At 53.6% G+C, this 22,968-nt stretch overlaps 2 protein-coding genes across 9 annotated transcripts; both read right to left on the bottom strand.

Annotated features, from left to right (window-relative positions):
* Positions 1–1,995: 1,995 nt before the first annotated feature.
* SLC22A17 (solute carrier family 22 member 17) lies at positions 1,996–8,171 on the bottom strand. 2 transcript variants are annotated; one of them, XM_060619256.3, is made up of 10 exons: positions 8,061–8,171; positions 7,384–7,893; positions 7,188–7,291; positions 4,897–5,051; positions 4,138–4,303; positions 3,803–3,948; positions 3,534–3,639; positions 3,157–3,374; positions 2,753–2,864; positions 1,996–2,635 (listed from the first exon to the last, which is right to left on the bottom strand). In XM_060619256.3, exons 2-10 carry the CDS (start codon positions 7,789–7,791, stop codon positions 2,347–2,349), a joined length of 1,704 nt encoding a protein of 567 aa, XP_060475239.2. In that variant the 5' UTR covers positions 7,792–7,893; positions 8,061–8,171; the 3' UTR covers positions 1,996–2,346. The 2 variants fall into 2 exon arrangements, with proteins under 2 accessions (XP_060475239.2, XP_078304510.1); XM_078448384.2 differs by having other exon boundaries at positions 7,384–7,890; positions 8,061–8,165.
* Positions 8,172–8,288: 117 nt separating this feature from the next.
* EFS (embryonal Fyn-associated substrate) lies at positions 8,289–21,297 on the bottom strand. Of its 7 annotated transcripts, none has more exons than XR_013556224.2 (8): positions 19,863–21,296; positions 15,450–15,728; positions 15,049–15,189; positions 14,224–14,946; positions 13,770–13,859; positions 12,365–12,635; positions 9,895–10,151; positions 8,289–8,438 (listed from the first exon to the last, which is right to left on the bottom strand). XR_013556224.2 is itself a non-coding variant. In XM_060619248.3 (7 exons), the coding sequence occupies exons 1-7, from the start codon at positions 19,878–19,880 to the stop codon at positions 10,093–10,095; spliced, it is 1,581 nt and encodes a 526-aa protein (XP_060475231.1). In that variant the 5' UTR covers positions 19,881–21,296; the 3' UTR covers positions 8,289–10,092. The 7 variants fall into 7 exon arrangements, 5 of the variants coding, with proteins under 5 accessions (XP_060475231.1, XP_060475232.1, XP_060475229.2 ...); XR_013556225.2 differs by adding an exon at positions 10,471–10,564 and having other exon boundaries at positions 8,289–10,151; positions 19,863–21,295; XM_060619248.3 differs by having other exon boundaries at positions 8,289–10,151.
* Between the last annotated feature and the right edge of the window lie 1,671 nt (positions 21,298–22,968).

The following is a 22,968-nucleotide window of genomic DNA, read 5'->3' on the forward strand; positions in this document are numbered from 1 at the left end:
GTGTACGAATAACTCCTTGTACTTCCAAAAAGTACAGAACTTTCTTACCTACCGTCAGGTTGGTTTTCACCGAATCGCTGGAGACAGTAGTATGATCTCTTTTATCATTGGGGCTACCCAGAACTAAAAAGTGAACATTGGAATCAGTTACATTGTTCACAGACATTGTTCTACAGAATGTGGGGTACACGGTACATAACTGTGAAGGAACTAGTGGAGTTGAAAGAGCAGCCAGAAGGCCGGGTTTTGAGTCCTGGCTCTGCCATCTAATGGCAGATCCTTCCATTTCTCTCATTTCCATGTCCTCAGTAGTTAAATAGGATAAAAATAACAAAACCAATTTCAGAGGGCTGTGAAGATTAAATGAGAAGGGTTCTTATGAGTTCTCCAGTAATGCAATTAGTATGGAGACCCCAGCAGCATGGCTTAGTTCACAGAGCTTTGGGCCTCAGATTTGGATTGGCAGAGAGGAAGGAGATAGGACCCTGGGTGCTGCAGGAATGTGTAGAGAACGGGTCTCCCTTCTCTGGAAGAGACTGGCCTCAACACTTCAGTTTCCCCAAGAATCTTTTCCAGGACCGCCTCACCCATTTCCTACCTCCAGGCCTTTGCTGTCCCTATATCCTTTGGGTCGAAAGCACTGTACTTTTCTCCTAAGCCTTTGCGTGAGGGTTTCCTGACTCTGAGTGAAGTCTCACCTGCTTCAGGATGCAGCTGTCTAGTGCCCCAAACCACTGGTCTCTCTCCTCATTACTATTCCTAGTCTTAGATGGATTTTAAGGTCCCTGAAGGATGGCCTATGCCCTAAATATCCAGGATGGTAACTGGTTCGTAAGTTGGGCACAGGAAACATTTGCTGAAAGAATGAACTAACAATAACTTTTTCAATGTCTATCATGTGTCAGGCTTTTGTGTTTTTAAATTGAGAAAGACAGCGTTCTTGCCCTCAAGGAGCTTACCATCTAGTGGTAAATCAGTTTAAGAGACATGTATAAATACATTATCTTGTTTAATCTCACAGCAACCCTTGAAGGAAGCTGGACGTTAAGAGATTTGCCCAAAGTGGTCAAGCCAGGCCAGGGCTAGTCTGAGAGGCAGGTCCTGGCACTGATGTGGAAGACCTATTCACCTACTGCCAACTCCTAGGGTGCCTTGAGACTCCTTGCTTCCAAGGGTAATGCCTAAAGATTGGAAGGGGTTAGAAAGGTGGCCATAGTGTGCATCAGTGAAGAGCTCCAGCTCCAGGATCTAATTATGTCCCAGCTCTGTCACTCATTAGCTTTGTAACCTTGAGCAGGTTACTGAGTCTCTCTGAGCATCAGTTTTCTTATCTGTAAAAGAAGAAGAATACTATAGTGGGCATCCATTGTTTTTACCTGCACAACATCCTGTCCTACTTCTGCTAACAACACACAGTTGCTGCCTTCTGTCTCCCCAGTTGTCAGTAATATGGGTGGGGGTGCAGCCATGTTAACTCAAGTTAGCCAGTCATTTGCTCTCTGGAAATGACTCTTAAGTGGAATGACCCAAAGATGGAATCCCAGTGGAGGTCATTCATCCAGGTGAAGTCATACTTCCCAGACTAGGGGGCCTGTCTGGTTCCTGACCTTTCATGACTAGTTCCGCCTCTTCTGTGAGCTCCCTAACGCAACCTGCCCCACCAAATCCCTCTAGTAAATTCCCATTTTCGTTTAAGTTTATTATGGTCAGTTTTCATTGCTTGCAACAACAAAAACTTTTAATTGACCCAACACCTACCTTGCAGTGTTGGAAGGGACTAAATGATTAAGTGAAGTTTGTAAAGTGCCTAGCCCAGTCTTTAGCTGCATAGCAAGCCATCAGTAAAGGGTGGTGGCTGTCTGTAAAGTAACATGGGGTGGGGGGGAGGAGGGAAGGCCCAGGGGAAGGGGGAAGGGAGACTGTTGCTGATTTTGGTTCCACTAAGAGAAACCTTCCCCGAAGAGACAGTACAACAGAAGGGAGGGAAGTCCAGGCTATGATATGCTCATTTATTCAAAATGTCTTTATTGAAACAGAATGATAGAGCAAGAAAGAACGAGGTCTGGGAGGATGTCTTTGGGCACAGGATGGAGCCCAGACCTAGTGGTTACACTGTGGAGCTCGCTCCCTGTCCCCTGACTCTTGCCAAGGAAGTGAACACAAAGCAGCAGGGAGGAGGTGGGGGTGGGGACAGCCCTCTGAGCTCTCCTCGATGGCTGGCATGAGGTGCCTCTGAGCCTTCTGGACAGCCCTGCCTTCCTCACTCAGTCCTCCCAATCAGTTCGCCAGGGCCTTATACCACATTTCCGTACAAGCCAGCCTCCTGCCAGGGTGCTCAGAGGCCACTCAGAGGGCAGGGTTGGGGGTGGCAAGCAGTGGGACATGGTCACAGCGGTTAGGGGGTGGCTGCCGCAGCAGGGAAGGCCGGCGGCACAGCTCCCCATCCCGCAGCACTTCGGGGAGGAGTTTGCGCTTGGTCTCCGGCAGAAGCATGATGCTGAGGATGCAGAGGAGGGCACAGGCCGCCAGCACCACATGCTGCAGGAAGGCTCCGTGACCCATGTGGAGGCGCTGGGCTGGGCCACTCAGCCCTCCAAGAGCTCCCAGTGCCATGATCAGGCCCAGGCCTCGGCCCCTGGGAGAGATGGAGGAGGCACTCAGCCTCTAACCATGGGCCTCACCCCAACCCTTCTCCAGCACTTTCCCCTCCCTCCCTCAGGCCCTTCCTCAGCCCCAGCAACACTGCGCTCACCGGACAGTGGTAGGAATGACTTCAGCAGCGAGGAGGGTGCTGAGGATGCCAGCAGCTTGGGAGGAGAAGAGGCCAAGGACAGAGAAGGTGGTGATGGCAGCCTCATTCAGATCTGGAGGGCCAAGAGGGAGGATGTGAATGGAAGTGAGGAGATCACGCATGGCCTAGTCCCTGGCTTCATCCCCTTGGTTCTCTGATCCCATGGCTCTAGCCAGGTGGGCTCTCTGGGCATCCACTAATCGACTAGGGAGAACAGACAGGGTTGTGTGGTCTGGTGGGGAGGATTGTAGAAGATCTGGGCAGGGTCTGGTCTGGACTTGGGAGGTAGTGGCTGAGCCTGCCTGAGGCACCTCTGCTGGGGTTCCTTTGCTCAGCCCACACTGTGGGGAAGGGAAGATGCTCACAATCCCACAGGCCCAGCAGGACCAGGGACGCAATGCCAGTGAGGGTCATTGAGAGTAGCAGGATGCCCCGGCGGCCAAATCGGTCCACGGTAACCCCCAGGAAGACACAAGCCAGGGCTGCTGTGCCACTGGCCAGCAGAGAGCACAGGTAGAAGTCCGATGGGCTCCCTCCTCCTCCCACAGGCTGGTAGCAGTGGCGAATGGCATGGGCAATAAAGCTGTGAGAAGGGGGACAAAGCAAACAGCAGTGTCTGAATGCCCATCCACAGACTTCCACCACCCTGGCTGCCCTTGGCAGGGGTCCTCAGGCCTTCCCCACCCAGCCAGCCCCCATTCCAGCTACTGGCCTGGCCCTTGGCTCAGACACCCAGGCTCACTTGGTGAAGCCCAGGATAAGTAGATTTTTCCAGATGTTGCGGTAGTTGAGGAGGGAGGCGAAGGAAAAGGAGGATGTTGCAGGGAGAGGGCAGGTGTTCTCCAGGTCTTTGGGAAAGAGAGAGGAGCTGTCTGTTAGAAGAAACAGCTGAACCCCAGGGTCCTCCACATGGGTGGTGGGGACCCTGAGAGGTGGCACAGCTGTAACCATGGAGAGGGCACTGTCATGTGTACATGTGAAGCATCACCTGTAGGGACCCCTGTCTCTTACCCTGCAGGGCCTCCTGGGCCTCCTCTCCCAGCATCTGCCCATGGGGCCGGTTCCGCTCAGCCAGGATCCTCAGCACGGATTGCGCCTCCTCAATCTGTCGCTTCACTATTAGCCACCTCGCAGACTCCAGAAACAAACCAGGCCAGCTAGGGGTGGGGGTGGGGGTGCACTCTGAGGTCTCCTGATCCAGGGGTGGGAAACTCCCACCTCTGAAGGGCTAGGGCTGGGGCAGGCCTGGACAAAGGGCAGTGGAGAAGAGGAAAGGTCTCCAGGCTAGAGCCAGGCTGGAGATAGAGGTGGAAATGGCCAGACAACAGGTGGAGGATGATACTAACCCATAAAACAGGAAGAGGATGCAGGGAGCGGTGATCATTCGCTGAAGAAATCGCCAGTCCTTAGAGACAAGGGCCAGGCCCAGGAACAGGAAGTGCCCCCCCACCCCCACCAACTCCCCTGCCAGGGCCACCCGAAGCCTCTGGGTTGGGTCGCACAGTTCCAGGCCTAGAGATACAGCAGGGACAGGGAGGAGACGCCAGGGAGGAAGGAGGCATGGGAGAGAGGAGAAGAAAGGGAGGGAGGACAGAGAGCAAAGTCAGACCCAGAGTGGAGGCTGTAGTCATCACCTCCCACAGACTAACCTCTGAGTGGCAAAGAGTGGAGAGACTGTTCAGTCCTCTCTCCTCTCCTCAAACTTGGGAGGGCTCAAGGGTCAGAGTCCCTGGTGGGTTCAGCATTCCCAGTTTACAGGGCCTTTCACATCAGGCCTCTTATTTGACCTTCATATCAACCCTTGTTCAAGGACATACAGCTAGTCAGGATTTCATTTTTAAATAAAGCTCCATTCCCTGACAGCAGTAAGTCAAGGGCAAGGAAGGCCTTAAAGATTGGAGGGCTGGCGGGGAGGGGTGTGGAGAAAAGCAAAGTCCCTGGATCCTTCAAAGACTGGGGTAGAAAGGCAGCTGAGATCCTGGACAGCTGAAACTGGGGACTGAAAAGGGACTGAGGGGATCCTAGGGGGCAGTGGGAACAGCCTGGGAATGCAGACAGGCAGGCATGAGCCCCAAGGGAAGGACATCTGGGAAGTTGCCACTCACGCATTAGGTAGACACCAAGGTCAACTCCAGCAAGCAGAAAGCCCAGGAGGAATCGGAGGGCCATGACACCTGTGGAGGAGCCTGCGGCAGCCCCTCCCACTCCACAGGGGCCCACCAACCCCAAGGTCAGCAGCACAATCCCTCGACGGCCAAACCTGGAAAGTGGGGAGGGCCTCTGGTCACCCAGACTCCCTGGGAGAGGAGTTGCTGGGTGGAGCCCAGCTGCCCCCTTCAAACTTGGAGGTATGAGGACTGGGGTAAAAAGTTGGACTGAGGCTAGAGAAGATGGGAAGGGAAGGGGACCATGGATAAGTGATGTCTGGCCACTGGCCACTGGGATGTAATTATGGTTCTGCAGGGGTGGGACCATGGACTCTTGTGGATGGGGTTATTGGTCAGAGATGAGAGCATGGAAGCGAGACCAACCATTAGAGGGGACAGGATATTGTTTAGGAGACTTATAACCATTGATTTCTGGGGATAGATTGGTTAGTGGGGATAGAGCTTGTCTTGCTTATACTGGTCAGGTCAGTGGGGATAAAGCTTGTGCTCATACTTGTCAGAGGAGATGAAGTCACTGATATACGGGGTTGGGACTATAGATCTCTGAAGGTGGGGCCATTGGCTACTTATGCATGGGGATAGTATTAGTGAAATGTAGCTATTGATCTTAGGGGACTGATTGATTTGGGGGGATATGGCCATTGTTCTATGGGCTGTTTCATGGGTCAATTAACCCATAATGATGGTCAGTGGGGATAGGGTCCTTTGCCAGAAGATCCACTGATCCATGGGAATGGAACTATTTATTAATACATGGGGTAAAAGTATTGATCAATGGGGATGATCATTAACCTTTGAAGATTGGACAAATGATCTTTGGGGATGGAGTGGGAACATTAGTCCTTGGGTGGATGGGGCTATTGGTCAGTGGGGATGAACCTATGGGGATATGAATTCATGGGGATAATCCGTAAGCAGGGGGGAGTCACAGACCAGAGAAGCTGAGACTATTGGTCAGTGGTGATGGTCACTGAGTATGAGTCAGTGGAGGACAGGACTACTGATCCTTGACAGGCTGGGCTATTGATCTTTGGGGATAAGACCACTGATCTATGGGAATGAAGATAGGGGTCACTGATCATTGGGAAGGGGGACTGATCTCTGAGAGTGAAACTACTGACCCACACAATGGGGCCATTTTTCCATGGGGATGGGCTTATTGGTTAATGAGGCTAAGGGTACCGAATTTAGGAGACTGAATTATTGGAACTTGGGGATGAGGGTATTATTCCATAGGAATGATGCTATTGGTCTATGGGAATGAGACCACTGATGCATGAGAATGGGCTGTTGACCTGTGGGTATGTGACTATTAGGCAGTGAGGATAGGTATTGATTTTAGGGATTATTGACTGTTGGGTTGTCTTTGATCCGTGGAAGTTGAGCTATTAACCCATTTGGATAGGACTGTATATGGGTGGAGATGAGTCTAATAATCTATGAGGATGATCATGGAGATGCAATACTTGGTCAGTGGTGATGGTGTCAAGAATTAGAGGAATTGGGAGTTTTGATCCCTGGGAAAAGCTATTGGTTGGTGGGGATAGGCTGTTGACTTTTGAGATAAGGCCTTTGATTCATGCAAATTGGGCTTTTGATCTGGAGGATCTAAGAGCAGTGAAGACCCATGAGGATGGGACTATTAATCTCTGGGGGAGGGGGTGCTATTGTGGTCATTGATCTATGGGGTTTGGACAACTGACCCACAAGAGTGGAGTCATTTGTTTGTAGAATTGAACTATACAGGTCAGTGGGATTGTGGCTGTTGATATTTAGGAATTAATGTAATGATCTACAGGAATAAGGCCCTTGAGATGGAATCCATCATGTGGATGGGGCTATTAGTGGGGATGGGTCTGTGAAGATGGAGAGGGAGGTGGTTAGTGATGACAGGCACAATAGAGGAGGAGCTAGGACTTTTGATCTGTGGAGATAATTTTTGATCAGTGGGGATGGGGCTATTGTCTTTGGAGATAAGCCACTGATCCAAGGATACGGGGATGGGGAATATGTGGTAGTGTCCCCTTGTGCAGAAGAGGTATGGAAGGAGTATTTCTTGATGGGGAGTGAAGTTGAGACAGGGATGGGCTGCATATCATTGAACATAAGTCCAGAAGACTGTAGAGTCCAGCGGATCCTCTTCGACCTCTTGGAAAGGCCACTTGCCTGGGCTAGCCACCCTAGCACCCCCTCCTCTCTACTTGCCCCATCCCCACGGCAGCCCTCACCTGTCCGCCGGGTAGCCCAGGAACAGGTAGCCAGAGGCAAAGCCCAAGATGAAGAGGATCTGCTCCAGGATCACCTGCCAGCCCAGGTCACACACTAGATCCCACTGGGGATGTGAGAGGGATACAGGGGGTGTGAGGCCCTTTGCTCCTCGCTCTCGGCCCGCCCCCAGACCCGCGGCCCAGCAGGCTGCCTCACCTGGCCAATGGCGTTGGTGGTGAGCACCGGCAGACCGTTATAGTCCCAGTCCTTGAGACAATGGTTGAAGTCCGGCGGGGCAAAGCCGCTGCACGAGGGGTCCGTACTGGTGGCGACGCGGCTGGCGGCGCTGGCTGCTAGGGCCGCGCTGGCGACGCTGACGCCGCTGGCGTTGGGGGGCTGCTCCCAGCCGGAGGCGTTGGGGGCGAAGCCTCCGTAGTGGCAGTGCAGTGGGGGCGCCAGGGTGAAGATGGGGTCCGAGGCCATGCCCAGCGCCACGAAGAGCACGGGCAGGCAGCAGAGGCCGAGCTGCAGCTGCTGGCCGCCGCCCAGAGCCCCCACCTGGGCGAGCAGCGCTTCAAAGCTGAGGGGGCCGGGGGGCACGGCCAGCGACAGGCTGCTGCCCATTCCGTCGCCGCCCGCGTCGCCCTCCCCCTCCCGCTCCCTTTCGCGCTCCCGCTCACCCTGCAGCTGCTCCGTGGGCACCGCATCTCCGAGGGTCCCGACCTGCTGGGGGGTGGGGGGAGAAGGGTGAAGCGGAGAAAGCCGCAGAGCAAGGGAGGAGAGCCGGCGCGAGGAAGGCGGTCAGGGGCCGGGAGTGCGCGGTAGGAAAATGCCAGGCTTTTGGCGCGGGTGCGGGGGGATGATGGCGTAGCCCCGGGGGCGCGGGCACTTACTCCGTTGGGGCTGGGAGTGATCTCTACAGTGCTGTCGATTTTGCTGCCGCCCCCGCCATTGGGCTCGGGGGTCCCGGTGGCCACCCGGGGAGCCAGCTTGCCGACCGCGGAGGCCCTGTCGGCCCGCACCAAAAGGATGCGCTGTCCTTTGGCCCAGTGGGGGCACCGATGCCCGGATACAGAGGCTGGAGAGACCCCGCTCTGCAGCTCTGCAGCCGCGGGCGCCTCCTTCGTCTCTGCGATCTCTGCGCTGCTTTCCCCTCCCCTTCCTCCAGACTCTCCTCCCCTTCCCACGTCAGCAGAACCTTCGGTCCAGACTCTTCGTCAGAGAGAGGAAGGGGGGCCAGGGCCCAGGGGCTCTGTCTCCGTTCTCTGGGTCTGCGGGCCATTGCGGTAAAAGGAAAGAAAGCTGAAGGATAGTAGCTAGTCCAGGCAGTTGCCAGAGATTCCTCATTTGCTTCCAATTCTTCCTCCTCATTCATTCATCCAACCATCCATCCATCTTTCCATGCATCCACTCATTCATCAGTAAAATTTATTAAGCGTCTATCATGTGCCTGGCCTTGCGCTAGGCTTTGGGAGATAACAGGATGGACAAGACCCACCTTGGAGTAGCTTACTGGGGAGACAGCCATTTATACTGGCGACTACAGTACAGGGGATGAACATGGAGGGCTGGGCTGGGCTCTGTACTCAGCCCTGGCTGCAGTCCTCTACAAGACCACATCTCTGGGTTTTAGCACCCCCACCCTGGCGGAGTCTTCCTCATCCTCAGCATCATTTGGCACTGTTGACCACCCCTTCCTCTAAACACTTTCTTTTTTGGCTGCTAAGTCTCACACTCTCCTGGTTTTCTTTCTCTTGCTCCTTTTTTTCTCCATGGCAGGCTCCTCCTCCACCTCTTCACCATCATTCAGTGTCTTCGAACCTGAGGCTTGGTCCTGGGCCCTCCTCTCATTTCACTGTTCTTTCCACCTTGGGATCTCACCCATGCTCACAGCCTCGGCCTCATTCACCCCCAATGTAAACAATACAAACCTAATCCCCAGATTTACACCTCTAGCTCACACCTCTCTTCTGAGCCCCAGACCTATGTAGCCACCTCTTATTCATCTTCTTAACCTTGGGTGACTCACAAGGACCTCAAACTCAATACATCCAAGACCAAACTCACGCTCTTCCCCTGTAACGTCTTCTAGTGCTTCTTTGCCTTGTGAATGGTACCCTCACCATTCAACTGTGACCATATGTTCAAGGTGACAGCCCTTACAAGGACTCCTCCTTACCCCCATATCAAATCGTTTACAAAACCCTGTCCATTTTCCTTCCTGCATAGTTCTCAGATACTCTGCTTTTCTACCATTAGTCAAGCTACCTGTTGCACAGACTGCTTGGGCCTCCTAACTGGTGTTCTGCATCCACTTTGTTTCTGCCCCGTTCCTTTATCTGTATTTATAGTGCAGATGGAGTGTTTGTTTTTTTTTCATAATGCAGATCTGTTCATGGCCCTTTCCTGCTTAACAGCCTTCAGTGGCTTCTCCTCACCGACAAGGTATAAATACTAATGTTCCAGGAGCCTCATACATGCTCCTGCAGGCCTGGTCCCATGCTCCCTGGTGCTCCACCTCGCTTCTTTCCCCAAACTGCACTCATCACACTGGCCTTCTTTCAGTTTTTTTTTTCAATGTCACAGGGCCCTTGGACAAGTTAATCTTTATGGCTTGAAGGCTTGTCCTCTCCTGGTCAGTTCTCCTCATCCTTCAGCATATTTGCACATTTGTCTCAGAGAAGCCTTCCTTAACCCCTAGAATTACTACTCAAAAGTGTGACGTACAGACTAGAGCTCCCAAGTCATCCAGGAGCTTGTCAGAAATGCAGAATCCAAGCCTTTGAATCTTAATCTCCATTTTAACCAGATCCCCATGAGTAGGTACATTCAAGTTAGAGGTACACTTCTCTAAGAGATTTGATACCTAACAGGTACTTGATTCTTCATCTAAGGTAAGGGCTATAGAGGAGTGTCCTGTTAGTCTCAGCCAGGAAATCCATTGCTTCTTCTCTCCACTGGACCACACTTCCAATTTGTCTCCTCTGTTCAGAAAATTTCCAGATATGAGAAGCCTTCCAATACACTAAGCAGCTTCCCACCGCTCCCCTCCGCCCCCCCCCCTCCCCCCCGCCCAGCTCATTTCAGTATCTCTTTAGGATTTACTTTGGTGCTGTCACAGTCAGCATTCCTTGGGGATTCATTTGTCTGTGTCCTTATGTCTGCCCTGGAATTATAATCCCTTAACTTTATGTGGCTCTGGGCCCTTCACATGTATTATCTTGTATGGCCTCTCAACAACCCTGTGAGACCATTATGATCATCCTCATATTAAAGATAAGCTCAGGACTCAGAGGGACTCACAGGATTTACCCACAGACACATGGATACATGGCAGATCTGGGACTTGCACTGAAACCTCTGACTTGATTTCCAGGTTGATCTCTTCACATTCTTCCTGGGAGATGGAGGACAGCCCTGTTATAAGTCTTCAATACATAGTGTGCATTTTGGTGACCCCAGAATCTGGAAATGAGTTTTCTTTAAGGGTGAAATGAGAAAGAAGGAACCCAAAATGGAGAAGGCAAATGCATAGAGGGTGCCAAGAGACCTGAACTGTGACTGAAGCTTGGGGTGCCTCTAATCCAGTCACTGTGCTAAAATGTCATTTGGGAAAAAGTACAAATGAAGCAATGGATCTGTGGCTTGGATTTCTTCCCTGTGGTAAATGGCTGGGGCGATCCCCCATCTATCTAAGCCATGGCTCATCAATTTCACCAAAGCATGAGGACTATGGACTAATTGAATTCACCTGCCCCTTGGCTCCTCTAAAAGAAGGTGTGTCTAGAAAGGCAGTGAGCAAGAGGACTGGGAAGGAAGGTTTAAGGGGCCAGACCTTCTTGGGTTAATCTAAGGCGGAGGGTGCCCAGGCCAGCCAGCAGCACTTTCCAGTTGGCCAGAGCTGTCCTGTGGTGCCAAGCTGAGAACAGGCCTTCACTGGGATGATGTCTTCAGCATGGCACCTTTCAAGGCTCTTGTGAGGCCAACCTCTCCACAAGTGCAACTCTCTAATGACATCATATGATAATGAAGTCTTGGTGGAAAAGCTCCCATCACTAACAGTGTCTGCCTTCTGGGAATGCTAGTTCTCAGACTCTTCTCAGTTCTCTCATCCCTGGGGCCTCAGCTCAGCTATTACTCTCAACCATCCCATCTAAAGTCTCCTTCAACAGCCTCTCCTTCATCCAGTTAGTCCCTCACATCACTCTGTTCATTTCCATTACCAGCAACTATCAAATCTGTGGCAGGTATTCTTTTTTATTTACTTATTTTAACTGACTCAGTTATATCCATCCCACCCCCACAATGTACCTTCAGAACTGTGCTTGGCACATCATGGGAGGTGAAACCCACCGAATGAATAGTTGTTGGAAAAAACAGCAAAATCTCCCCCCCAAACCTAAAGACATCCTGCCCACAGTGTGTATTCCATTGGTTTGGCCTAGGGTTGCCAGGCCTGGCCCCTCCTCCAGGTGCCCAAGAAGCAGAGTCAGAGAACCAGACAGCAGGGCTTATTGAGGCCCAGTTCTGTCCTGCCTGCTGTGGGGAGGAGCCCTTAGGCCTCTCCCAGACCTCCACATTCTGGGTGGTCAAAATCATGCCATCACTTTCAGCTAACAGTAAGGTGCTGATGTCCTAGAGCCAAGAACCAGGACAGGAAAAGGGATCTGGATGGCTCCAGGTTTCAGCCACCTGATTCTCTGTGGGGCCAAGCTTTCAGAGGTGGGTGGCAGTGCAGTGACCAAGAACTTCCACCCCAGGCTGAGGGAAAGAGTCCAGTTCCTCCCTGCCCCAAGGGGCCTGGCACCTGCCCCTGACAAAGCAGGGAATAATATTAAATATAAATAATTTATACAAAATGGCTCGTACAAAAAGCTGTGGGGGGAGGGGGGAGGGACATCTCTGTGAGAGGCTGAGATGACTGGAAGGGGAGAGATGTCCCCACCTCTCCTGGTCCCTAAAAACAGAGCCCTCCTGCCACCTAAGGCCCAAAAAGGGGCTCTGGCAGGCAGGAGAGGGACAGAGCAGGACCCTCAGGGGGCCAGGCCGGAGAGCAGAGTGGTGAACTGCAGGGCCTGCCCTGCCAGCTCTGCCACACGCTGTGTCATCTCTTGGGCCGCAAGGCGGGACGGGTAGCCCAGGGCGGCCCCCTTGACAGCCAGCACAGTGGCTCGCAATGCCTGGCCCAGCGCTATACCTGCAGCCCCGACCTGTGCTCGCAGAGAGGCGGAGGCTGCCAGCCGGCCCAGGGTGTCCCCAACAAACACCAGGCGGTGAGCGGCCACCACCACCCGCTTGCCATGGGGCACGAAGAGGGGTGGGGGCTGGTTGGCCTGGGTGCTGGACATCAGGGCCGCCACGGCTGCCTGCAGTGCTGAGTAGTGGCTCTGGCACTGCCCGGCGTAGAAATGCAAGAGCTGTAGATCTCCGGTGGGCAGATCCAGCGGCTCCCCTGCAGACAGGGCCTCCTGAGGGCAAGAGGAGTGGTTGGCGGGATGCTCTCAGTAGTGCCACTTTTGCAATCGTTTCCTCCCTCCTTCCCTCCCTCTGTTCCTCATTCTATCCTTTCTACCTGAGCTCTTCCCTCTGCTCATCAGAAAATTTAAATTCTCACAGCCAGTGGCAGGAAAGTGCTCAGAGGTGATGTCAGATAAATCTAGATTCAAACTGAACTTGTTTCCTTATAATCTAAAATGGAGAATCTGGTACCATGCTGTCCAGGATCAACATAATGTAAACCACATGTGTAATTAAAATTTTTCTAGTAGCCATGTTAAGAAAAAGAAACAAACTGGAATGTTTTAACTCCAGATATAAAAATTGTAATTTCAACCTATAATCAACATATAAATTACTTAGATTTCTTCTCATACTAAGCCTGCAAAAGCTGGTGTGCGTTTTATAGTTACAGCACTTTTTGATTCAGACTAGCCACATTTCAAGAGCCTAAGAGCCACACGTGACTAGTGGCTACCATACTGGATAGTGCAGTTCTAGTATCTGCCTCCCAAGGCTGTGGTGCAGTTAATGATGCAGCATATAGAAAGGGCTTAGAACAGAACACTGTACATTGTGAGCACCATATGAGTACTAACTATGGCTGTGATTAGTGTTGACAAATGCGATGTGCTTATTAGCACAGGGTCCGTACTTGGTAAATACCTGATAAACAGTAGCTACTACGCTCAGGACCGGTCCACACAGTTGAGGAGGCCACCTCACTTTCCTGAGGCCCAGAGAGATTATCTGGTGACTTCAGGGCCCCTGGCTGCTTACTGGTGGAGCCGGGATTAGAAGCCAGGTCTCTTAGGAACCCAGGAATTCACAGTTGGAAGGAGCCTCAGAAGTTACCTGGCCTAGCTCTGACCCACATCCCAGAACTCTCTCTGCTTCCCTGGCTGCTCGGTTTTCTGATTCCTCTCCAACACATTCTTTCCCCTCTTTCTGAATTCCTAATACTCTTTTTCAGGTCCCAGCTCCTTCATGCTGACTCCTCTGTACTCCAGCTCTGGCTCACCGAGCTCTTACCCCCATCCTAATATCTCTCCCTTGATGGTTCCTCTTCCTGGTCCCCCTTCTCTAGCACTGACCCACAGGGTTACCTGCTGCTCCAGTGGCCCCCTCTCCAGCAGTTCAGGATCCCCTGGGAAGGCTTTATCCAGGGGCCTAGATCCCTGAGCTTTATCCATGCCCTGCAGGAGGGATCAGGGTCTCAGTGCAGTGGTGGGGGAGCAGGGAAGGTGGCCTCCCCGTGTTCCTGCCCCTTCCCCCTCCGCCTTCCTTCCTGAGGTTTCTTCTGCCATCAGAGATTCCAGTCCCTTGACTCCAGGTCTGGGAGAAGCCCTGGTGGCAGGTCAGATGACTTGGGGACCCTAGGCTGGGTTTAGAAGGAATGTGGCACCAGTATAAGTGGTGGGACCAAGTACTGGCGACCCAGGCCATAAGGTGCAAGGCCAGTGAAGAAAGGGACGGTCCCTCTGGGTCCCAGACCTTCTCACTCCTCCCCTTGGCTCTCTTGGGGGCATTTCCGGTGGGGGTGTTGGGAGGTGAGCTCACCTTCAGGTGTACATAGTCATATTCCTCGGCCATCGGGATGCCCTCATACTCATTGTGGTGTCCTGCTGGATCATCCTCTACCTCCCCACCTTCTGGATCCCCCTCAACCTTGGGGCCCCTGTAGCCAGGCAGGCGAGGTGGGGGTGGGGGCAGAGGCCGGTCCTGGATGCTGCCCTTTCGGCCTGGAGCAGGAGAGGGAGCCGGGGAAGGGTTGGGGGCCTCAGGAATAGGCAGGGCAGGCAGAGGGCGGCGGGACAGGCTCTCAGCTGAGGGCAAACGGGGCCTGTGTGGAAGTGGGGGGCTTCTGGCCAGAAGCAGGGCCAAGGTGTCCAGGTCATTGGAGGCAGAGGCTCCTGGGGGCTCTGGAGAAGGGGGTGCCTCCGGCCCGAGCAGGGGCACATCGTAGATGCCCTCATCAGTGCCTCCACCTTCCCCATCTGCTAGCAGTTCCTCTGGTGCTTCATACAGATTGAGCAGGGCTGATGCCCGTTTCAGGTTGGAGGGGGCAGCGTAGAGGGGAGGCTCTGGTTCCCGGCCTCCCTCCCACTCCAGATCTGGCTCCAGTTCTGACGGTGACTTTGGGGCCAAAGGCACATCATAGGGAGCTTCATCCTCTTCAGGAGCCTGTGAGGCAACCCGGGCTAGAGGGCGGGTAAAGGAGGCAGGGGAGTCGTAGGGGCCACTGGAGGGAACTCGGAGGGCAGTGGGGGGCACGTCATAGACCTGGAGAGGGAGCAGAGCCACCAGTTACCCTCAGCCTCAGCAGTGGACCCCACTGAGAGCCCTCTGTTCCCTGACCAACATACACAGACCTCTGGTCCTCACCTCCAAGGCATCTCCAGGGGCAGCTGATTGGGTCCCACTCCCTCTGGGGACCTTGTAGATGGGATCAGGGGAGGGCGGGCAGGGTCCAGGTGAAGGTCCTAAGGTAGGACAGGGCCGAGCTGGGGGTGGCACCACATATACCTGGGGGATCAAGACAGATGTGTGGGTCAGGACCAGGAAGCAGATAATGTATGCCTTACGGGAGCTTAGATCACTTCCAGCCCCCACCCCGTACCAATGGGGAAACAGAGCTGAGGAAGGGTTGGCAGGCAGGTTTCACATAGTACAGGATCAGTGAAGAGCTGCAGCCTCAGGGATTGCCCTGCCCCACCTCGCCGCAGGCACCAGTGAAGGGGAACTAGGCTCTTCTGGTTTGGGGATGGGAGGGCTCTAGCTCTCACCTCCTGGTCCTCATTGCTGTGCTCTGGGGCTGGATGTGGTGAGCCATGCTGGGCTGGGAGCACCTGGGTGAGGCTGGGCTGGGGTGCCGGGCCAGCAGGAAGGAGCTTCACTCTGTTGGCGGGCACAATGCCCTGCTGGCCATGCAGGGAACAGAGGCACCAGCCATCCAGCCCACCAGCGCCCTCCCTCTGCAGTACCCGTAGAACATCCCCTCGGCGGAAGGACAGCTCCTGGGGGGACTCAGCGGTGTTGTCGTAGAGTGCCCGAGCCAACTGGGCCTGGTGGGTGAGGTGGGAATGGGGAGATGGGTCTCACACATATATATCAGGTCATGACATTCCTTGCTCAAACATTATGGAGCTCCCCATTTCCCACAAGCTAAAAATCTGACCTCCTGACTCCACTCTTCCTGACTGGTCCTGCCTGGTCTCCAGCTGCATCCCCTGCATTCCTCCTCTTCCTTTCTATTCCTTGAACTAAAGAAATTCTCACCTCAGGGCCTTTGCACTTGTGGTTTCCTTGACCCAGAATGCTCTTGCCGACTCGTCATCTGACTGGCCCTTTTTTTATCCTTCAGTTCTCCTTAAGTGTCTCCTTCTCGAAGAGGTCTTTTCTTCACTCTTCTCCCCACCCCATTCTGTGTCATCTCCACTATTGTTCCCTTCATAACACTTTACACTATTTGCCTATTTCATTTCTTATCTATTTATTCCCCTGCCCTATAAGCTCTGGGGAGCAGGGACTGATGTATTCCTAGCCCCTGCAATAGGGCTCCATAGAATCTTCTTCACCCTTCCTGTTTCCCAGTCAGCATCCCCCACAAGCAGAAGGTTAGATTAAGTGGCAGCAGACACCCATCAATCTGAGGGAGGCTGGGAAAAATGCAGCCCAGACAGTGCCTAGGCATAAAAAGGAAGAAAACAGAAACTGAAGCAATGCTTTTGTTCTCAGTCTGAGCAAATAAGGTTCTATCAGAGGAAGTTGAGGTTACCATGGAGAGGAGAAAAGTGTATACACTCCAGTGTGTGTGTGTGTGTGTCGCGGGACTGGCAGACCAACCAAGAGCAAGCATTTACCATCCTGTTTCCAGTCCTGTCTGGTCCGGACATCTAAGTTTTTTTCCTCCAAGAGTCACATGCTAAGGTGGTAAGTCACAGATATTAAGTGCAAATTATGTATCCAGACACTGTGCAAGTCATTACACTAATCATCTCATCTCATTTAATCCTTAAAACAACCTTATGAGTGGGGCACCTGGGTGGCTCAGTCGGTCAAGCATCCAACTCTTAATTTTGGCTCAGGTCAAGATCTCATGGCTCAGGAGATCGAGCCCTGCATTGGGCTCTATGCTAACAATGTGGAGCCTGCTTGGGATTCTTTCTCTCTCCCTCTCTCTCTGCTCCTCCCCCACTCTCTTGCTCTCTGAAAATAAATAAATAAACTTTAAAACAACAACAACAAAAACAAGCTTATGGTGCTCCTGGGTGGCTCAGTCAGTTAAGCGGCTGGCTTTGGCTTAGGTCATGGTCTCATGGTTTGTGAGCTCGAGCCCTGCATCAGGCTCTGAGCTGACAGCTCAGAGCCAGGAGCCTGCTTTGGATTGTGTATCTCCCTCTCTCTCTGTCCCTCTCACTCTCTCAAAAATAAAAATAAACATTAAAAAAAATTAAAAGATAAATAAAAAATTTTAAAAAACAAGCTTATGAGGAAGGAGCCTTCATTATCCCCATTTGGAAAGGAGACTGGGACAGAGAGAGTAGGACTTTGCCTACAACACATGAACCCCAGGCTGTTTGACTCCAGAGTCCGCGTTCTCAATCACCCCCTATTACCTCTCCACAATCACAAACGTAAGGTTCTACTTTTCTTCTTCATATGTTAGTAACTTAACCTCTTGGTTAAGTAGAGTCCATGACTCAAACATGACTCAAATACATTATGAAATCTTCATTATTCCCAATTTCCCTTTGGTAGCCACCTCTCACAGGGCTCTGGTTCCATGTTGTTCTTTGGTAGAATCAAGCTTACACCACTCACAATATCAAAATATATTCTGGTTTGGTTATGTTTGCTAAATGACTGCGCCTGCTGGCAGGATCCCAGGCAGTGGTGGTGGAGAGCAGATAGTTAGTAGTTAGACATAACTACCTAATAGGTAATTCATGTGGGCTAATTCAGTAAAACATCTCAAGCTAAAGATCTCTGGCAGACTGCATTTGGCCACCCTGGAGAAGGAGGCCCTGCTCAACCAGCATGAGTGCATGTTCCTCTTGACTGACATTTCCCTTGGGTGGAGAGGTTGTCCAGCCCTTCATGGCTTGGTGATTCTAACAAACTGACTTTTTTCCTCTTGCCTCATTCCAAACTCCTCCAACTATTTTCTGATTATATTTTGGCTTCTAAATGATATTGTTTGGGGTGCCTGGGTGGCTCAGTCAGTTAAGCATCCGACTTAACTCAGGTCATGGTCTTGCAGTTCATGGGTTCAAGCCCTGTGTCGGGCTCTCTGCCATCAGCGCAGAGCCTGCTTCAGATCCTGTGTCCCCCTCTTTCTGCCCTTTCCTGGCTTGTGTGCACATCTGCTCTCTCAAAAATAAATAAACTTAAAAAAAAAAAAAAAAGGATATTGTCCCACAGAAAGAAAACATGCCAATCAGATGACACAAACTCCTGGTTAGGTCCACACTTTTCTTTCTAAGTGTAAATTTGAAATTAGTACTTTGGATTAGACAGTGGGTTAAAAGCACAGTTCTGAAGCAGACAGACTTGCGTTTAAGTCCTGGCCCTATCCTTTTCTAGCTGGGTGACTCTGGGTAGGTTGTTTAACTTTCCCAAGCTTCAGTTTCCTCCTTTGTGCAATTTCATATCCATATCCAAATATCCATTTTCAGGGGCACACAGGTGGCTCAGTTGGTTAAGCATCTGACTCTTGATTTCTGCTCAGGTCATGATCTCACGACTCATGGGATGGAACTCTGAGTTGGGGTCTGCACTGACAGCATGGAGACTGCTTGGGATTCTTTCTCTCTCTATCTCTCTTTCTCTGCCCCTCCCTGTTCACATGTGTGTGTGTGCTCTCTCTCTCTCAAAATAAATAAACTAGGGCCAGTAAATGCTCGATAGATATTAACTGTTATTAGGATCCTGTGAGTTTGATTAGCACAAATGCCACCTCCCACCCCTAGGTAAAAAGAAAAATCTACCTCCTGGGACCACAAAGCTGACGAGCTGACCAGCTTCTGTGCCAGCATCTTTATGTCAGAATACCCCCACCATTTTCAGGCTCTGAGCTAATCTTACCATCACACAGATTGAGGAGCTAAAAGGAGTTTGGTCTGAGAGTGATAATCGAACTCTTTGAGGGGTATGGGAGAATGTCAGGAGCCGTGCTTCCAGCCTCATAAATCTCCTTTTCAGAGCACCCATTCAGAGGGGGCCAGAAGGCACACAGCAGACTAGCTTTCCCTGGGGAATCACAGCGTCTAGGGAACGGTGGAAAGGGGACAGAGTTGTTTGAAATCAGACTATAAGGTGCACTGGACAGAAAGCAGAGGTGGGGCTGTGGAGAGCTCCTCTTTGTGCTCAGGTCTGAATTCCATCCAAAGGGTCCAGACCTCTGGGCCTTCCAATTTCGGGAACCCAGGCCAGAGTTGCTGATAGACTGACTGATGATGGGTGTGGCCACCTCTGCTCTACCCCCTCCTCAGGGGCCCAGCTGACTTGTGAGGGAGTGGCTGCCTTAACTGGGGATGGGGGTGGGGTGGGCGGGTAGAGTGGCAGTGGGCCACACACTCTCTAGGAGGCCTCCTCCCACTGTCCCATCATGCCAGCTGTCTCCTCCCTTTGTCCCCAGTCCCCGGAAAGTGGCCAGAAGCTGGCTGACATCACCTCTCCTCCTCCCTCTATTTTTGCTGTCTCCCTAACAGATCTCCTTCTTTGGCTCAATTTCCCCCCTTTCCTCCATACTTCCTCTAGAGAAGGGCCTCTTTGGCCTCTCCTACTTTCCTGGAGCCACCTCCATTCAGCCCCCTCCCAACCTTTTACTTGCCTCCCAATCACAAGCCCCTGCGACCACCGGTGGCCATCTGTTCCCGCCCATAAAACAGCAGATAGGACTCGGGCTAGACTTGCCCCCTCCCCTCCATCCAGAGGCAGCCACCAGAAAAGAAAAGAGGAGAATGGGGAGGAGGAGGGGAGATGGGGGAACCTAGACCCAGAAGGAGCTGGGGATGAGGAGAGGGAGAAAGGGAAACAAAAGTGGGTTGGGGGGTGGGGGGGAGAGAGACACAGCCTCCCGGAGGAGAAAGGGCCCAGGGAGAGAGACAAAGAGAAAGCAGAAATAAAAGTGACAGGAGTGCAGGGCAGACCGTGGAGGCCAATAGCCCGCATCCTCCTTTCCCTGGTGGACTCACCGACGTGGCTATGGCCATGGCCTTGGCCTCCTGTGTGGCCTTCTCCAGGCCAGGCTCGGTTTCGCTGAGTTCAGCAGCGGCCGACCCGCACCATGGAGGCGGCCCCCGGCTGCGGCGCCTGAGTCGTGGCCTCCGCGGAGGTTGGAGGAGGAGAAAGAAAGCCCACAAAACTCCCCAAATGGGAGGCAGCTTGGCCGGGCAGGAGGAGGAGCGGGGCGGGCCGGGGCGTCGCTGCGGGACCTCATCCAAGGGCGCGCGCTCCGTGCTGTCCCGGGGGCCACGGGGTTGGCCAGGCCCCCGGAGCTGCCTGCCCTAGGCCGCGGAGGGACCCCGGGTCTGCATGGGCCGAAAGCTCCCACCCAGAGCTGGGGCAGGCGAGGAGGCGGGAGCTGGGGCCGCGCTCGACGACTCGCCAGGCCGCTCAGGACGGCCCCGAGGGCTGGGAGAAGCCGCAGAAGCGGTTGGGCTGGACGAGCGAGTTCAGAGGCCAACCCTCCCCACCCGGGGGCCGCGGCGGAGAGCGGTGCTCCCAGGGCTGTGGTCGGGGCGGCCCGGGGCCCTGCGGCGGCCCGGCTGCGAGGGGGTGGGGCGAGCGAGCGCTGAGACGTTCGCCCCTCTTCAAACTCGCCCAAGTTGGCGAAAGAAGGCCAGGCTGGCGCCGAAGGCCTCCGAGAGCGTGGCCGTTGGGCTGCGTTGACCGAGTGGTTGCGTTCGGCCCAGACACTCTCACCCCCCGCGGCGAGGCGGCTTCACACTCACGCACACTCTCCCTCAGGACGCCAGGGGCTGGGGGGGCGCCGCGACGGAACCTCGCTCCCCGCACGCGGGCTCGGCCCGAAGGGGCGGGACGGCCTTCCTCGCGCCGTCTCGGGGCCCACCCGCGCGCCGCCACACCTCAGCCCGCTCACGCGCACCCCCGGCAGGGCCCCTCGGCGCGCCGCGGAGCTCTGGGCAGCTCCCAGGTGTCTCTGGGGACGGAGAGGAAAGCCACAAAGCAAAGGAAGCAGCACAGAGAAGGCGAAGGAGGAGCAGGGGCCAGGGTCCTGTGGACTCGCCTGGAGTGGGTAGGGGGAACACTGAAGGGGCTGCGAAGGCTCCGGGGGGTCGCGCGTGGCCTTCGAGCTCAGCCCCCACGCGCGGTTCCCCTTCCCTCCCCTTCCCGGTCTCCTGGCTCCCTCTCAGGGCAGTTTCTTCCTCCTCCCCTCGGGCCCTCTCAGCTCCGGCGCGGGACTCAGTCCTGGGGATTAAAAGAAAGGAGGGAGGGGAAAAGGGAGGGGAAGGGAAGGGGCGGAGGAGAAAGGAGGACGATCCCTCCAAAGGCGGGTGTTGAGTTTCAGCTCGGGACCCTCGGGCCAAACTGCACGCCCCCTCCCGGGCCCTGTACGCGGCGCCTCTTCCTCTCTCCGTCGCGGAGGACCTCCCGGTGGTGTGGTCTGCTTTCTCCCGGGAGCTTCCCTCACCCCGCCACGCCCCCGCTCTGCCCGGCCAGCCCCGCGCCGCTTTCTGCCTCCCTTTCGTGAGCCCCACATCTGTCTTTCCCTTGGGAGGGAGCGCGCTCCTTCTCTTTTCTGGGGTCCACAGCGGAGCGTCTCTTCTCTCTCGGCGTTACCACCGCAGGGGTGGCAGGGGTGACGGGCGGTTCTTGCGGGGGACAAGGACGGGGAGCTGAGGCTGGACATGGATTCTGGCCCTGGCGAGAGAACATGAGCCTGGTCCCAGAGCTGCAGGCTGGCGGGTTGTGCGGCTCTTACACTTCTCTGCCAGTCTGGGCCTGTCCACCGCCCTCACTCTGGCTCACTCTGCTACCACGCGGAGCAGGAGTGCGGACTGCGGGCACGAAAGGGCAGACCTCTTTCAGAGGAGCTGGGATCAGCTGCAAGAACAGGGTTCTTGGGTTCCCACACCTCTCCTGATCTATTACTACTCCTTAGTGTGTGCTGTTCCCTCCAGCTACCCCTACCTCCTGCTTCTTCCTATTGAGACACACCTCAAGGCCTCTTAGGCTGGAAGGGAGCCTTCCTTCTTCCATTTTTGAGATTCCTAGTATTTAAAAAAATTAGATGCTAAACAGGATTAAAAAGCTGTAGTAGATTTTCAGTGTTTACATTTAACAAATTAACACTTCAAATACATGAAGCAGACAATGACTCTAGGTATAACTTCATTTGTAGATAACATCAGAAGTCTAATTTAAGGCCCTTTGTGAACCCGAGGCTCCCTCCTTCTCTCCTCACATTCCACAGGCCCACACATCCAGACATTTCCTAGGAGGGGAGGGGGATACCTGGCCTGGCTCCCCCTCCCTGTCACCTGGGCACCTGTGAAGAGCCCTGTGGGACCTATAGGGTGGGTTAGGAAGAGATTCTGTTCTGGTCTTGGCTCAGAGTTAGGTGCAGACCTATGGGTGGGCCTGGGAACTCCAAACAGACTTAGATGCCCTTAGGGCAGTAGAGGAACTTATAAATTTCCAGATGCATCTGAAGGGAGAGCTCCCCATCCCAGCTCCAGCCCCATCCAATCTCCTCCAGACCCCAGCCCTGGGGGTCCTGGATGCCTGGAACACAGACATTCAGCTGCTGGGGAGTGACTTGGTATGCTCTGCCCAGAGGACTGTCAAGGCAAATGGGGGCCCAAGATGGAAGTGGGCAGAAAATCCAATTCCCAAAGATGAATGCTCAGGCACAAGGAGAAATAGATGAAGGTCAGAAGACTAGGCAGAAGAGAAGTGCTAGGACCAGGCAGAATGGCGGTTTGGGAGGCAGGCATTGGGGCTCACTGCCTGTAGTTCAGTGCCTGGGGAAATAAATGTAGATGACGGGGGAGCAGAGTACAAACCTGCAGGAAAATAAGAATATGCTTCTGGAGTGCTCAGGCATGGAATGTAGCTTGTGAGACTCAAGAATGAATCCTGTTTTATTAGCTATGTGATTTTGGCCAAGTTATATAACATCTCTGAGTCTCAGGTCCTCATCTGTAACAGTGTCTTTGGTGAAGAGCAAATATATGTAAAATGCCTGGGGCAAAGATCTCCCTCCATGACTTTTCTTCATCTTGCTGCCCCCCCCCACCCCCCACTTTACTTTCATGAAAATTGGAAGTGTTTTTT

Source organism: Panthera onca, chromosome B3, assembly GCF_046562875.1.
Source record: "Panthera onca isolate mPanOnc1 chromosome B3, mPanOnc1 haplotype 2, whole genome shotgun sequence".
NCBI classification, from domain to species: Eukaryota; Metazoa; Chordata; class Mammalia; order Carnivora; family Felidae; genus Panthera; species Panthera onca.